At 38.2% G+C, this 14,961-nt stretch overlaps 1 protein-coding gene across 2 annotated transcripts in view; it reads left to right on the top strand.

Annotated features, from left to right (window-relative positions):
• Positions 1–14,961, top strand: part of LOC122808700 (CD209 antigen-like protein E) — a 1,430,102-nt gene that overhangs the window by 243,064 nt on the left and 1,172,077 nt on the right. The window contains exon 3 of one of the 2 annotated variants that reach the window (XM_044079687.1): positions 1,229–1,338. The exons of the other annotated variant lie outside the window; for it this stretch is intronic. Within the exon in view, the coding sequence (XP_043935622.1) occupies positions 1,229–1,338 (110 nt within the window). The remainder of the gene's footprint in view (positions 1–1,228; positions 1,339–14,961) is intronic. 2 annotated transcript variants of the gene reach the window in all.

Below are 14,961 nucleotides of genomic sequence, written 5' to 3'. Positions count from 1 at the left end.
GCAACATGAAAATACAAAATTTATTCCTACTGTTTCAAACATTGATAAAAGAAAGGGTATGTTTAGATGTGGCACCTGTAGATGATGCATATATATATTGAAAGGGCCATTTGTTTCTTTAAATACTTACCCCAAAATTTTTAAAGTACCAGGACATTTTACATGCGAGACTATGGGAATAGTATATATATCAGTGTTTGTAGTGGATGTCCTACATTTTATATTCTGATGACCACTAGAACATTTCAAGAAAGAATTAGAGAACACTGCTATGCTATTAGAAAATGTGACACTAATAATGGTTTATATAAGCATTCAACAGAATGTGTTAGTTATAAAAAGTTCCTTTTTTCCATCTTTGGATAAGTTCATTTAAATTTAAGATGTGGAGATTTTAAAAATAATATTGAACAGAGAGAGAGACTTTCTGGCAAATAGAACTGAATTCTGATAAAATGTCAGGTCTAAATGAACGTGTCAACATTAAATGTTTTTTAAGAGACAGAAGGCTGTGTTTAAACAAATAGATTAGGAGGTTTCCTTTTATTTGTTAATTGAATAATTGATAAACGTGTTAATAATTTTTATGCAAAGATTATAAAAATGATGTGTTTTTTACTGTGGTTATTCATTTGTTCTGAAGATGTCCTAATGATGAAAGTATCGAAATAAAGGCTTGCACGCTCAATTTGAAGTTTTTATTTTTGCTTATGGTGGTTTTTTGCTTCACACTGTTGGACCGGTGTTCTTTGTGTTTTTGTTTGCTTTCATACTGGTACAAGTGATTTTCATTTTTATAATATTCCGTATAAATTAAATCTGACAATCATATGTTAGCGTCAATATAGAGTAGTTATTAACATTATATTTGTGCTCACTGACTATATTACCTGGCTGTGAAATGTAAGTGTATTAGTTATTTGTTCCAGTTGTAAAGTATGTTGCTGTTGTATAAGAAGTTCATTGCATCTTCTTTTTCAGGAATCATACACAAATAGATTCATCTGATCATTCAGGCTTATGTCAATAGTATTTAACTTAGGTACATGTGACATATATTCTTTTGAAATATTCTTGAACATAAATGGGGATGCAGACTAGTTCTATACAAATACATAATTTCCTTATTGGTTTCCTATGAGTAATAGTACTGATAAACCCTTCAAATGATTTTTTCTATTAAGATATTAAGAAAAATGTTTTAAAATATTTATTTTGTTTGTTTCAGGACGTCATAACTGCTTTACTTGATAAGAACTCATATTACTGGATTGGTCTGTCTTGTAGCATGGAAAGCACATTGATTTGGGATGATAAAACACCTCTGCAAACTAACTTGTGAGTAACTTGAACAGGCATCTGATTTTGTTTTGCTTTTTCTGACACATATATCTGTTCTTCCTTGTATAGTTTTCTAAGAGAACAATTGAAATTGCATATCTCTATCCCAGCTAATTAGAACTTTTCATCCTATTTGTTATCATGTGAAGTCAAGTAGAAACAAGTGTTGCTTTTGCTATTATTCAAGAAACACATGATTATGTTAGGTCAATAATGCTGAGGTGCTGTTGCTGTTTGCTACATTATCCCCGATATTTCTCCCAACTTAAAATATCTTGAAGCACATGCAATAGATTTCATCACAGCTTAAGCTCACTGATGTGCAGCAGTTTATCTTTACAACCTTAAATCTTGTATTTCTCAATTATTTTATATGAAAAAATGCAATAAATAATATTCTTTGTCCAGTGTACCAGTATTGTGGTTTAGAGGAATAAAGCCCCTGCTATGACCCTGGTGTTCTTGGTTCAATTACCAGCTTAAGAATCTGAGGTGCTGGCAGTGGAGATGGGGAGGCATGTGTGACCAAGAACTCACAATTCAGTACAACTTTCCCCAGTGAAGACTGGAAAAACTAGCTTTGAGTAAACTGGTAGATTGTCAGTGTTTCTTGCTGATGTCAGCCCTTTTCAGAAGTTAGGGGTGGCTCAACATGGATCACCCATTGCATATCACATCCTACAGCATTGCTGGAAATTTGCAAGAGATCAATTAAAGGAGAAACCTGATGCAGAAATATGGCACTGTCCCAAAATGGTTCAATATCTCTGGCCCCAATGATTATCAGATAAAATCTTGGACCCTAAGGTGGAACAGCCAGACCTAGAGAAAGTGATGAGGCACTGGGTTCAGCTGTGTGGAGAAAAAAAATGAGCAACTATATCTCTATCTATATAGATAGATAGATAGATAGATAGATAGATAGATAGATAGATATAGATGGAGATAGAGATGTAGATTCTTGTTATGTTTTAACAAGAAACATTTTTATTAAATTATCACTTATGCCGAAGGTAATCATACATTTATATAAATGAAAATAAACCATACTGACACAATTCCAGTTGCAAGTATTTCACATCACAAACCTATTGACATAACCCTAGTTGCAAACATTATACATCACTTATAATCTACCTGGTCATTGTCAAATATTACATAGCTCATTCAAATCCTGCTTCTTTTAAACCTCATTCCTCTCCTGTATGCATTGTTCCCACAATTCTCATTTTTTCCTACGTAATTTGTTCTACCCTTTTCAAACGTTCCTGGTTCCAGTTGCTTTATCTCTGTTACTGTTACAATGACCCAACAGTAGAAAAGCAAAGCACCCTTCTCAGCTGTAACAGGCAAATAATACAACTTATCAGATTGTACAAGAGCTCCTTTGACAGAGAACTAGCAAGAATTGCCAAGATTAACCATAAGGCCTTTTACATCTATGTATGTAACCTAAAGGGTAGGACCCAAGCATGTGCAGAACTGGTTGCCAATGGTATCACACACACACTGACCTCACAGAGATAGCAAACCTGCTAGTGGATAGGTTTGGTGAAAATTTCACTCACATATCCCCTCCTAACTTACAACAAACCCTTCCCCAAACCCCTCCCCCACCTTACATATCTGAAGAGCAGGTCCACAAAGCCCTGCCCAAGGCAAAGAACACAGCCTTTATGGGACCAGATGACATCCCAGGCTCTCTTCTAAACAGGCTAAAACATGAACTAGCATCACCACTAAGTATTCTTTTCAATCATAGCCTAACCACAGGATTTGTTTCTGCGGAATGGAGAACAGCTACAGTTATTCCCCTCCACAAAGGTGGCCTAGCAACAGACCTGGGGAATTACAGACCCATAAGCCTGACCAGCCTCATCTGTAAGGCCATGGAATGTATCATTATGGACCTCATAAATAAAGACATAGGTGACCTCCAAACCCTGGGCCCCGACCAATTCGGCTTTGTGAAGGGCAGATCCTGCCTGTTATATCTGTTGGATTTCTTTGTTAGTGTGACCAAGGCCTTTGATGAGGGCAAATCTGTGTACACAGCATACCTCAACTTGACAAAGGATTTCAACAGGATCCCACATTCAAGCATGATTGATAAACTTAGTAAACTGAATGTAAACCTCTTTGTTGTAAGATGGGTTGGCAACTGGCTCACAAACCAGACACACACTATCAAAGTCGGTAACTCCACATCAACCAGCAGATCTGTTACTAGTGGTGTGCCACAGGGATCAGTGCTGGACCCTCTACTGTTTGATATATACTTCTCAAACATTCAGGCCAAAACAAAAGGATTGTGGCTGACCAAGTTTGCAGGCGACTGCAAACTAGGTGCAATCATTGAATTCCCAAATGAAGTCAGTATACTCCAAGATGGTCTCATCCAGACCAGCAACTGATGCATTAGTCACATTCTCAAACTGAATGCAAAGAAATGCATCATTATTTCCTTCAACACAAACAATGGCCCTCTACACTATCAAATCATCAACAATACCCCAAGTACCCATGAAGTGGTAATCACGGGTTGATCACGACCTTAACTTCGACCACCTTGTGTCTACTGTTGTAAGGAAAGCTTTCCACATGGCTCACTTGATTAGTAAAGACATCACCTCATGAGAAAAAGAAGTTATAACCTCCCTATACATGGCACTTATCTGGCCCATAATTGAGTATAATGCCCCATTCGATATGTGACCTGCTTAACATCTACAGCAATTAGAAAGACCTCAGAGGTTTCTAACAAAGAATATCAAGGGCCTTCAGCATGTTCCTTACATGGACCCACTAAAATCCCTGTCACTATAGTCCATATCATATAGACTCCTTAGGGAAGACTTATGCCTGGCCTACAGAGCAACCCAAGACCCAAACCTAATAAACTTACTGCATATCCATAAATCAAATGGGTCTAGGGCTTCCCCTTCCAGGGAGTTAAATAGGACATAATGGAGGGTCACATTTATCTCCCAGTGACTGCCAAGTCATTGGAACATGCTACCAATTCACGTGAAACCGAGCACCTCTATGACACTGTTCTAGAGGAACCTGGATGAGTGGATGGGGCACCATTAATTCTTACTGGGGATAGCACCCACAACCCTCCTGGACATGGACAGTCATCACTAGATGCAATCTTTGGTATTGACTAGTACATCTATGGTATTACATTGGTTTGAAATGACTAGGATTAAAATGCTACCCGGGCTGATAGCCTAGTAATCTCCTATGATCCTATGATCTTATGATCCTATGATGAGGGAGAAAGAGATAACTGAGAACATATTTTCTGGGAGTGTAATGAGATGGCAGATTTTAAAGATTCCTTGCAGACAACTTTATCAGAGATACTGGGTGACTAAACTAGTGTAGCTAGGGAAATGATTTTTATGAGCTACAACACAGAATTGCGATAAGGCCTTGCTGAGTCTAATTATGGTGCCTGCTAAAAAACAATTACTAGAAAATGGAAACCAATAGAACAAGGTGGAATGGCATTTCCCAATCTGAAGAGGTATTTCAGAGCTACACAGTTAAGGTTCTTCTACACAGCACAAGCAGAAACCTATAATTCAAAGTGGAAAGTGATGATGATGAATCTGGAGGGAAGCTCAAGAAACAATGAGAGATTGGGATCTTGGATGCAGACCTTTAAGAATAACAAAAATCATACAGAATATTATATTCATAAAGTAGCAGAAGGTATTCTAAGAGCTAAAACAGCATGGGAATAGAGAATGAGATTTTGTCGATAGGGTTGACTGCAATCAGTGATACAGATAATAGGCAAGAGAGGAATGGGATTTATTGGAAAAAACTGGCAAAGGAACTAAGGTATTGGGAGCAAATAACTGGAGAAGGAAAGGTAATAGAATGGGAATATGCCAAGACTTTATTTGAACTGCAGTTTAGAGATTGCCTTCCCTATCAAAGACTGATATCTTGCCTATTATCTGTATCACGGATTGCAGTCAACCCTATCAACAAAATCTCATTCTCTAGTCCCATGCTGTTTTAGCTCTTAGAATACCTTCTGCTACTTTATTAATATAATACTCTGTATGATTATTGTTATTCTTAAAGGTCTGCATCCGAGATCCCAATCTCTCATTGTTTCTTGAGCTTCCCTCCAGTTTCATCATCATCACTTTCCACTTTGAATTATAGGTTTCTGCTTGTGCAGTGTAGAAGAACCTTAACTGTGTAGCTCTGAAATACCCCTTCAGATTGGGAAATCCCAATCCACCTTGTTTATTGGAAGAATCGATTTATCCCACTTTACTCTTGCTGTCTTTCCCTCCCAGACAAAATCTTTCAGCTCTTCATTAATTGCTATCCACAACTTCTCCTCTGCTTGATAAAAATATGCCTGACCTGTGTGTGAGATCAAAGGGATTAAAACATCTTAACTGCTTGTATCATATTATCCATATCCATATAACAGATCTTCCAATTTCTCAGTTTTTGTACTATCTTTTGTTTAGTCTCTTCCCACATATCCTTAACCGCCACACCAGAATCATGTTTGAGCCATACTCCTAAATACTTCATTTTATCATGTTCCCATAAATATGGATATTGCTGAACCAATTTGTGTGTGGGTACATAATTTACTGCTATTGCTTTTATTTTAGGTTCATTAATTTTGTATCCTGAAAAGATATGAAATTGCCTAAAAATGTTCCACAACACTGTAATGTCATTTTTTGTTTTATCAGGTATAAAATAATATCATCTGCAAATAGAACCAGCCTTTCTTGACTACCATGCCAATTATATCCTTTAAATTCTGAGTCCCTTATTTTCTTTGACAATGATTCTAAATATAATGCAAATAACAAAGGGGAAAGAGGACACCCCTGCCTGGTTCATCTGCTCAAGCAAAAATTATCAGAGAGGAAAACATCCACTTTAATTTTTGCCTCGGGTCCCTCATATATCCTCTTAATCAACCTTATAATTTTATCAAGGAATGCAAATATTTCCTTTATCCTGCTTATAAAGTCCCAGCTTACTCTGTCAAATAATTTCTCTGCATCAAGACCCACCCAACAACAGTGGTATTTTCTTACATTCTGCTTCCCTCTGGATCATCAATGTTTTGTTAATGTTGTTGAATGTTGCCTTCCCTCCACAAAACCTCATTAATCCATGGCTATTAATTTTGACATCAACTTTGCCATTCTTTTAACAATTATAGACATAAACACTTTATAATCATGGTTTAATATTGTAATAGGCCTGTATAAAGCTGGGTGTGATAGATCATTACCCTCTTTAGGTATTACAGCTGCCACCGCTTTCTTTCAGGATGTTGGTGCTTCTCCTTATAAAATACTTTTAAGCAAAACCTTTCAGATCTTTTATCAGTTTTTTTCCCTCCTAGCTTCCAAACTTCTACAGGAATGCCATCTATTTCTGGGGACTTGGTTGTAAATTGGTTATATATCATCATGTTTATCTCCTCTCCTATCTTAACTGTTAGTAATTGAGCCTCATCTGCCTCTAACCTTGGCATATTCTTCCATAAACGTTTCCATTTGTACCTTTTCTTGATATCTACATTTCTCTACTTTATACAGGCTTTCGTATAGTTTCTGAAATATTTCTAATACTTCTATAGGATCTCTTGTTATCTTCCTTGTTATAGGCTTCCTAAGCTTTGCAACAGCCCTTTCTACTTTCTGTTGCCTGAGTCATTGTGCTGAAAGATTTTGTGCTCACAGTTGTTTAACAGCAATCTTTCTAAACTCATGCATATTATTGTTCTGTAAGATTCGCCCTATTTTGTAATACTTTAACATTTGTCAGTCCCACTAAATAAGTGTTGTTACTTCTTAACCATATCTCCATTTCTTTTATTTCCACCTATTTTTAAACGCCACTTTAATTTTATCCTACTCCCTAACTACCTTTCAGAAGACATTTTATTTTCTTTAGTAGCTCCTGAATAATTTCTAGTACCCATTCCTTAAATTCCTCTCTTCTTCAACAGATAGGTGGGAAACACCATAGTTACTGGGTGCATATCAACACCTTCAATTAAATTCACACATTCCTGTGAAATGTGAACTCTGTCTAGCTTAGCCCAGTTTTTGTATCGTGGGGGATATGTAAATTTGATCTGAACTCCTAGTACTGAATTTGCATCCTCCATGCCAAATATTTTCATAATTTTCTTCAAATATCTACCCTCCTTTGTTATATTTTTTTCCTTTCTGGGCTCCCCAGACACATCTTCACTGTTGCAGATCAAATATCAGTCCCCACCTATAAGTAATATTCCTTGCTAAAAGCTGAAAAGATAGAGGTATTGATTTTTTATCCAAATTAAAACAGTCAACAACCTTATACATCTTTCTAATATGAAGCAGTTCTATGAAGAAACTCAGACAGTCATTACTAATAAACCAGCTATTTCAAGGTTGAACATGCTCAAGAAGGCATTTTGTTTAATTTTTATTTTTTAATTGTATTATTAATGTCCAGTGTTAAGTTTTGAAACAGATTGTTATGCTGATGCAGATGTTTACTGTGAAATCATATATTAAGCTGTTCAGTTACTCTGGATTCTACACCTCGAGTAAACGTCACTTATTCAGAAATCCTGCCTAAGCTGGTCACTTATTTTTGATTTGACAATACAAAATTCTGAAATGACAATTTGTTCACTGTGGGAGAAAAAAGTAAATGACAAGCATGGGCTAGACAGGAGTTCAAGGGAGAGATGGAGGTTGCTTATTGGGTTATACATAATATTGCCTATTAAAGATACAAAAAAGACAGGTATAGATCACTTCTTGTTTGGACACCAAATACAAAATGGGATTCTCCCTTTTACAGATATTTGTACTTCAAAGATGAATTATTCTTGTTTGCTAAATTTTGAGCATGAGAATACTTCTTATAAAATAATAATCCAAAGCAGCCAAGGAAGACGTAAAAGTCCACAGTGGTAAAATAGGATGAAAAGAAAGCCCACTGGAGCCACGATGACCAGTTAAAACTTTATTTAACACACAGGTGCTTTTGAGCATTAGTTCTTCATCAGATCTAAAAAGCAATTAAAATCAACCATATTTAAACAAATAGCAACCACTTAGAATCAATAGCAGAACCTACACCCCTTCAATAAGAGTTTTAAAGGCATACAAGAATTTAACCCAGGTATATAGTTAGCTTGCAATTCAGCTATCCATCTTAACTCAGCTAATTCAGTAATATGTACAATGTCAAATGGAGGAGAAACACTTTTACTTAACATCAGGCCTCTATTACATTATCAGTCTATGTTTTAAGAGACTGTTATGACAAAGGAAATGAAACAGTCACAGCACAGACTAGATAAAGATGGTGAATGAATTTGTGAGTTTTTGAGGAAAAATATTAAACTTGAAGGAAAGGCATACAACTGATCTGTTTTACAAGAATGAAGTAATGAATTAAAGGATTTAAAAATGTTGCAAAGCAACAGATTCAGCTTGCAGCATTTTTTATAACTGCTTGGATCATCAATAGATAGTCCATTTTGGAAAAAAGGGAGGCTAGGCTATATAATCTAGACCAGAACAATAATATTTTTTATAGTTTCTAAATGTGCTCAGGGAGCATTTCCATACCTTTGGGCAAAAAAAAAAAAAAACAGAAAAAGTGACTCAGTTTAATTACTTTGGAGTCTGGCCTGATCTAATATTAACTTTTAAATACTGTGTAAATTAGATTAAACTATAAGAAAAGTTCAGTGGGATCTTAATCTTTCTCATGAGATTGTTAGAATCCTTCTTCAAGGGAAGAGAAGTTTAATGCTGCTTATGCCAAGTTTGTTTGTGCTGTTAGTAGCACAACAGGTAGAATACTTGCTTTTAAAGCATATGCTATGGGTTGTACTCCCACAGTATGTAGATAAATTACTGATACTGTACTGTGTTGTACTTTTAAAGGGGGTGGATGCTTCAGTCCTGAGAATGTACTCTTTGGCAGAGATACCGAGTAGCTATGAACCTGCTATCAGTTTGACATCCATTCCCTATTGCAATATTACTACCTTATTTTTTTAATGTAGCATATGCAATTTATTCCTCAATGGCAACAGGCACTTTACTTGTAGATGAAATGAAATATAAAGTTGTTTCCTAGCTGCAAACAGATCTCTTTATTGTGGAATTATCTGAATTTTACTTCTACAGAGATTGCGCATATTTACCGATACTGGTAGATTGTAGACATTTGACTAGACTTTTTATAATGGGAATGTTCTGAATTGGAAAGTTTTGTCATTATTGGTTCATGCATTTTATTTCATTGCTTACTGGAAAAATGTTCAAAACAATAAATTTAAAATGTGCTCTAACAAGTGTACTGTATTATACAAGGAATATAATTTAATACAGTTAGGAAGGTATATCAAAGAACCAAGCATGTTTTGTGTGCAAGGTGCCTATGAGTTGAAAAAGCCCAAAGGTAATCTTTATCCACCACTAGCCACATGTATTTTCTTCGGATGTGGGTTTCAATGCTGTTTCAATGAATGTGAGTTTCAAGGGCAGCAAAGTTTTAATGCTAAGTCTATTTTCATTGTGAGACTGTATTGCTTTGTTTAGCAGATGTTTATTAGTGTTTGTGCTATAAAATGTAAAACAAAATTCAAATAATCATTGTAGAAGTAAAGCAGTATGCACATTAAAGTGTTTATGGTAAATGGGGTGAAATAGCCACATAATGGGACACTGGAATGGCTGCAGGGGGACTTTGGGCTGTGGCTGCATCTTGGTTGTCTGTCCTTCAGTTTCCATTTTTAAAGTTGGTATCCCACAATTCAATTGGAGTCAGTGGGGTTAAATAATTATGTATGCAAATTTTATGTTAATCAGCATACAGATTTGTACCTATTTTTCATGGCCTTTGTCCACATTTTTGATGTTTCCAGGTTGAGAGGTATGCAGACTATATATATATATATATATATATATATATATATATATATATATATATATATATATATATATATATATATATTGTGCAGATGTATTTTCATACACACAGCTATGTACACCTAACTGTCTCCACACACACCCATCAGACAAGATTACCCCCAGCCAGATGTAGGTGGCTCATATGTGGTATTTCTGCATCAGTTGCATGTGATGCACACACATATATAAATGCAATATATTACAATATGTTAAGCATACAAACACACATAGATATGGGGAAGAGAGAGACAGAAAGTGATAGAGTGAGACACACAGGGAGACACACACAGAGAAAGAATCATACCCAGGGATACTCTTCATGGCAGATAGCGATGTCCTGCTGCATACAATTGCATACCAGTTGTACCTACTGGCACATGCCAGGATGAAGATGAGTTTCATTGTCTAATGGTACTGAGGTGGGGGTTGTAATATCACATCACCTACTTTTGTGTGTGTGTGTGTGTGTGTGTGTGTGTGTGTGTGTGTGTGTGGGAGAGGTGTAGGAATAGGTGTTTTAGTCACATTCCCATTGCCCTACTTCACAAGATCTGCTGATGTAATTCATCATAGAAGTACCTTTGGACTGGCCTCAGCCCTGTAAGCTCTGTGGTGCATGCGACAACTGCATAACACTGTAGTAGAAATAACTAGTTAGGTAGGGGTTCTAATCTCATTCCTGGCAAATGTAAAAGTGCATGTGTGTGTTAGTAGGTTACAGATTTTGAGCCCATTCACACCCAGTAAATGTCCCATTGCCCTACTTTAGCAGTCTTGCTAATGTCAGTCACCTTAGGGAAACCTCAGCCATGTAAGCTCTGTGGTGTGTATGATAACTGTGTAAAGCTATAGTACAAATACCTACTTAAGTAGGAGTTCTAATCTCAGTTCTGGTAAATGTTAAGTGTGTGTTTTAGGTTAAAGATTTTGAGCCCATTCACAACCAGTACATTTCCCATTGCCCTACTTTAGCAGCCTTGCTGATGTCAGTCATCTTAGAAGTACCTGTGGGCAGCCCTTAGCCTTATAAGCTCTGTTGTGCATGCACTAACTGTGTAGCACAATAATTTAAATAACTTGTTAGGTAGGGGTTCTAATCTCAGTCCTTCCAAATGTGTGCCTTTATATTTGTAAGTGTATATATCTGTACGTTAAAGTATGTTTTGGCCTTTCTCACCCAGTACACCTGCCATTGCCATACTTTACAAGGGCTGGTAATGCTCCTCACCCTAAAAGTACCCTAGGACACCCTATGCCCTATAAGCTCCGTGGTGCATGTGCTAAATGCATAACACTGTAGAAGCAATAACTAGGTAGGTAAGGGTTCTAATCTCAGTCCTGGCAAGTGTGTGTGTGTGTGTGTGTGTGTGTGTGTGTGTGTGTGTGTGTGTGTGTGTGTGTGTGTGTGTGTGTGTGTGTGTGTGTGTGTGTGTGTGTGTGTGTGTGTGTGTGTGTGTGTGTGTTTGTGTGTGTGTGTGTGAACAGTATCCTGTGTGTGTTTGGGTTGGAACCATATTGATTTGAGGATGGGTTTTGCAATTTTTTTGTGGTCCACCCAGTACACGTTCCAGTGTCCACTTTACAAGGCCCACTGTTGTCATCCACTGTAGAGCTAGCTGTAGACACTCTGCAGCCCTATAAGCTCTGTGTCATTTAAAATAACTTTGTAACAGTATGGAATAAATAACAAGATACGCAGGTCTTCTAATCCTTTGATACCATTCCCCACACAGGAATCTTAGACAAGCACACTCAGCTAGGCATCAACCCCTATATCACTATGTGGGTTGCAAACCGACTTACAGATAGAACCCACAGTGTGAAAGCAGTGGATTCCATGTCAGACTGCTGACCAGTCATGAGTGGAGTACCACAGGGTCTAGTCCTTGGTCCCCTCATGTTCGGTATCTATGCCTCTGAAGTCCAGCCCAGTATGAAGGGACTCTGGCTGACAGTGTTTGAAGATGACTGCAAAGTAGGTACTATTATTACCTCCACAAGTTATGTTGAAATCCTGCAGAAAGGCCTTACTGATACCTATGACTTTTGTCAGAACCCTGGACTTAAGCTCAACACCAGAAAAATGTGTCGCCATCCACTTTGGGAACCACATGGTTCCCATGAATCACCACATAGATGGTAGTCCACTGAACACAGAAGTTGTTAAAAGAGAACTAGAAAAACAAGTTGACATTGACCTCTCTGTTGACCACCGTAGTGCCACTGTGGTCAGAAAGTCCTTCTATGTGGCACATATCATTACTAAGGTGTTGCATCCAGGAAGAAAGAGGTCATAGTCCGCTCTACTCTACCCTCATTAGGCCAATCATCAAGTACAATGGCCCATTTGGCATTTATCTCACTAGACACCTCTGCAACACCTGGAGAGGCTGCAAAAGCACCTCTCAAAGAGGATCCTAGGCCTTAACCACTTGTCATATATGGGCAGACACCAATAACTCCAACTAGTCTCTGTCTCATATTGGCTACTTAGATGCGATCTTTGCTTGACTTACAAAGCCATGTCTGACCCAGATCTGTTAGGCATGCTGCTTCTAAAGAAACCCAAAACATCTGCCCCACATGCCTCAGAGACCTTAACCCCATTTCCACAATCAACAGAACATGCTGGAGGGACAGGTTAATAACCCAGCGACTGGCCATGCTATGGAATAGACTTCACATACATGTCAGGCAGAGCACTTCACTGGCCCACTGCAAAAAAAATCTGGATGAGTGGATGGGGAATTGAACACTCCAGTGGTTGTACTCAATAGACACACTGGAGTGTAATGTCAGGTGGCACAATGCCAGGCTAATGCTATGGACTAGGCTTGTAAAAGCTCCATGGCCATTCACCTAATACACACCTATGAACCTATGGATCTTAGTACTGGCATACGTGTATGTGTGTGCATTAATGTGTATAAAAGTGTTTGTGACTGTGTAAACATGTAGGTGAAAGTAGTTTGAGGTCCTTCTCACCCAGTACACCTCCGATTGCCATACATTACAAGGGCTGGTGATGTTATTCACTTTACAGGTACCTTGGGACACTCTTCCCCTACAACCCCCATGGTGTGTGCAGTACCTACATAGAACTATAGTACCAATAACTAGATGGATAGGGTTTCTAATCTGAGTCCTGGCAAATGTGAGTGTGTGTGTGTGTGTGTGTGTGTGTGTGTGTGTGTGTGTGTGTGTGTGTGTGTGTGTGTGTGTGTGTGTGTGTAAGTGTGGATATTTGTAGGATACAGCATTTGCAGACCTCAGTCTCCCAGTACACTGCCCATTGCCATACTTTACAAGGGCTGGTGATTTTGTTCACCTTAGAAGAACCGTGGGACACTCTTCAACCTATGAGCTCTGTGGTGTGTGCAATAAATGCATAACACTGTAGTAGCAATAACTAGATAGGTAGGGGTTCTAATCTCAGTCCTGATAAATGTGTATGTGTCTGAGAACTGTATACTGTGTATATGATTGAGTGAGAACTATATCCATTGGGGGTTGGTTTAAATTTTTAGTCTGTGGTACTCCTAGTACCCATCCCAAGGTCCACTTTACAATGCCTGCTCTCTTCATCAACCATAGAGGTATCTGTTGACACTCTTCAGCCCAATAAGCCCCATGCCATGTGCAGAAACTATGTAACAGTATTGACTGACTAGCAAGATAGACAGGACTATTCATCTCAGTCCTGGCAAATGTGTGTATGAGTGTATTTGTGTTTGCAAGTGTGTATAACTGCACTTTAGTGTATTTTGAGGCCATTCACACCCTGTACACCTCCCATTGCCATATTTTACAAAGCATGGTGATGTTGTACACCTTAGAATTACCTTGGGACACTATTCACCCTGTAAGCTTCGTGGCACTTGTGATAAATGCATAACACTGTACTAGCAATAAGTAGATAGGTAGGGATTCCAATTTCAGTCCTGGCAAGTGTGTGTGTGTGTGTGTGTGTGTGTGTGTGTGTGTCTGTGTGTGTGTGTGTGTGTGTGTGTGTGTGTGTGTGTGTGTGTGTGTGTGTGTGTGTGTGCGTGTGTGTGCGTGTGTGTGCGTGTGTGTGCGTGTGTGTGTGTGTGTGCGTGCGATAACAGTATCCTGTGTGTTTGAGTGAGAAGTATAGCCATTGTGTGTCTGTGGTTTACAATTTTAGGCCATGGTACTCCCAGTACTAGTTCCAAGGTCCAATTTACAAAGCCCCTGGTTCACATCTACCATAGAGGTATCTGTAGAAACTCTTCATCCCTATAAGACCCGTGCTGCGTGCAACAGCTACGTAACAGTATGGAATGAATAGCATGATAGGCAGGGCTGCTAATGTCAGTACTGGCAAATGTGTGTGTGCATTGGTGTGTATAGCAGTGTTTGTGAGTGTGTAGACTCATAGGTGACAGTAGTCTGAGTCCTTTCCCACCCAGTACACCCCCCATTGCCATACCTCACTAGGCCATGTGATATTATTCACTTTACAGGTATCTTGGAACACTCATCATATTATTAGTTCTGCACCACCTGCGATAACTGCACAACACTGTACTAACTAGATGGGTAGGGGGTCCAAACCCAACACTGGCAACTGTGGTCTTGTACATGTTTTGTGTGTGTGTGTGTGTGTGTG

The sequence above is a fragment of the Protopterus annectens genome, chromosome 8.part0, assembly GCF_019279795.1.
Source record: "Protopterus annectens isolate FY-2018-M chromosome 8.part0, PAN1.0, whole genome shotgun sequence".
Taxonomy (NCBI): domain Eukaryota; kingdom Metazoa; phylum Chordata; order Ceratodontiformes; family Protopteridae; genus Protopterus; species Protopterus annectens.
The sequence above is the reverse complement of the archived record's forward strand: the minus strand, read 5'-3'. Positions and strand labels throughout refer to the sequence as shown.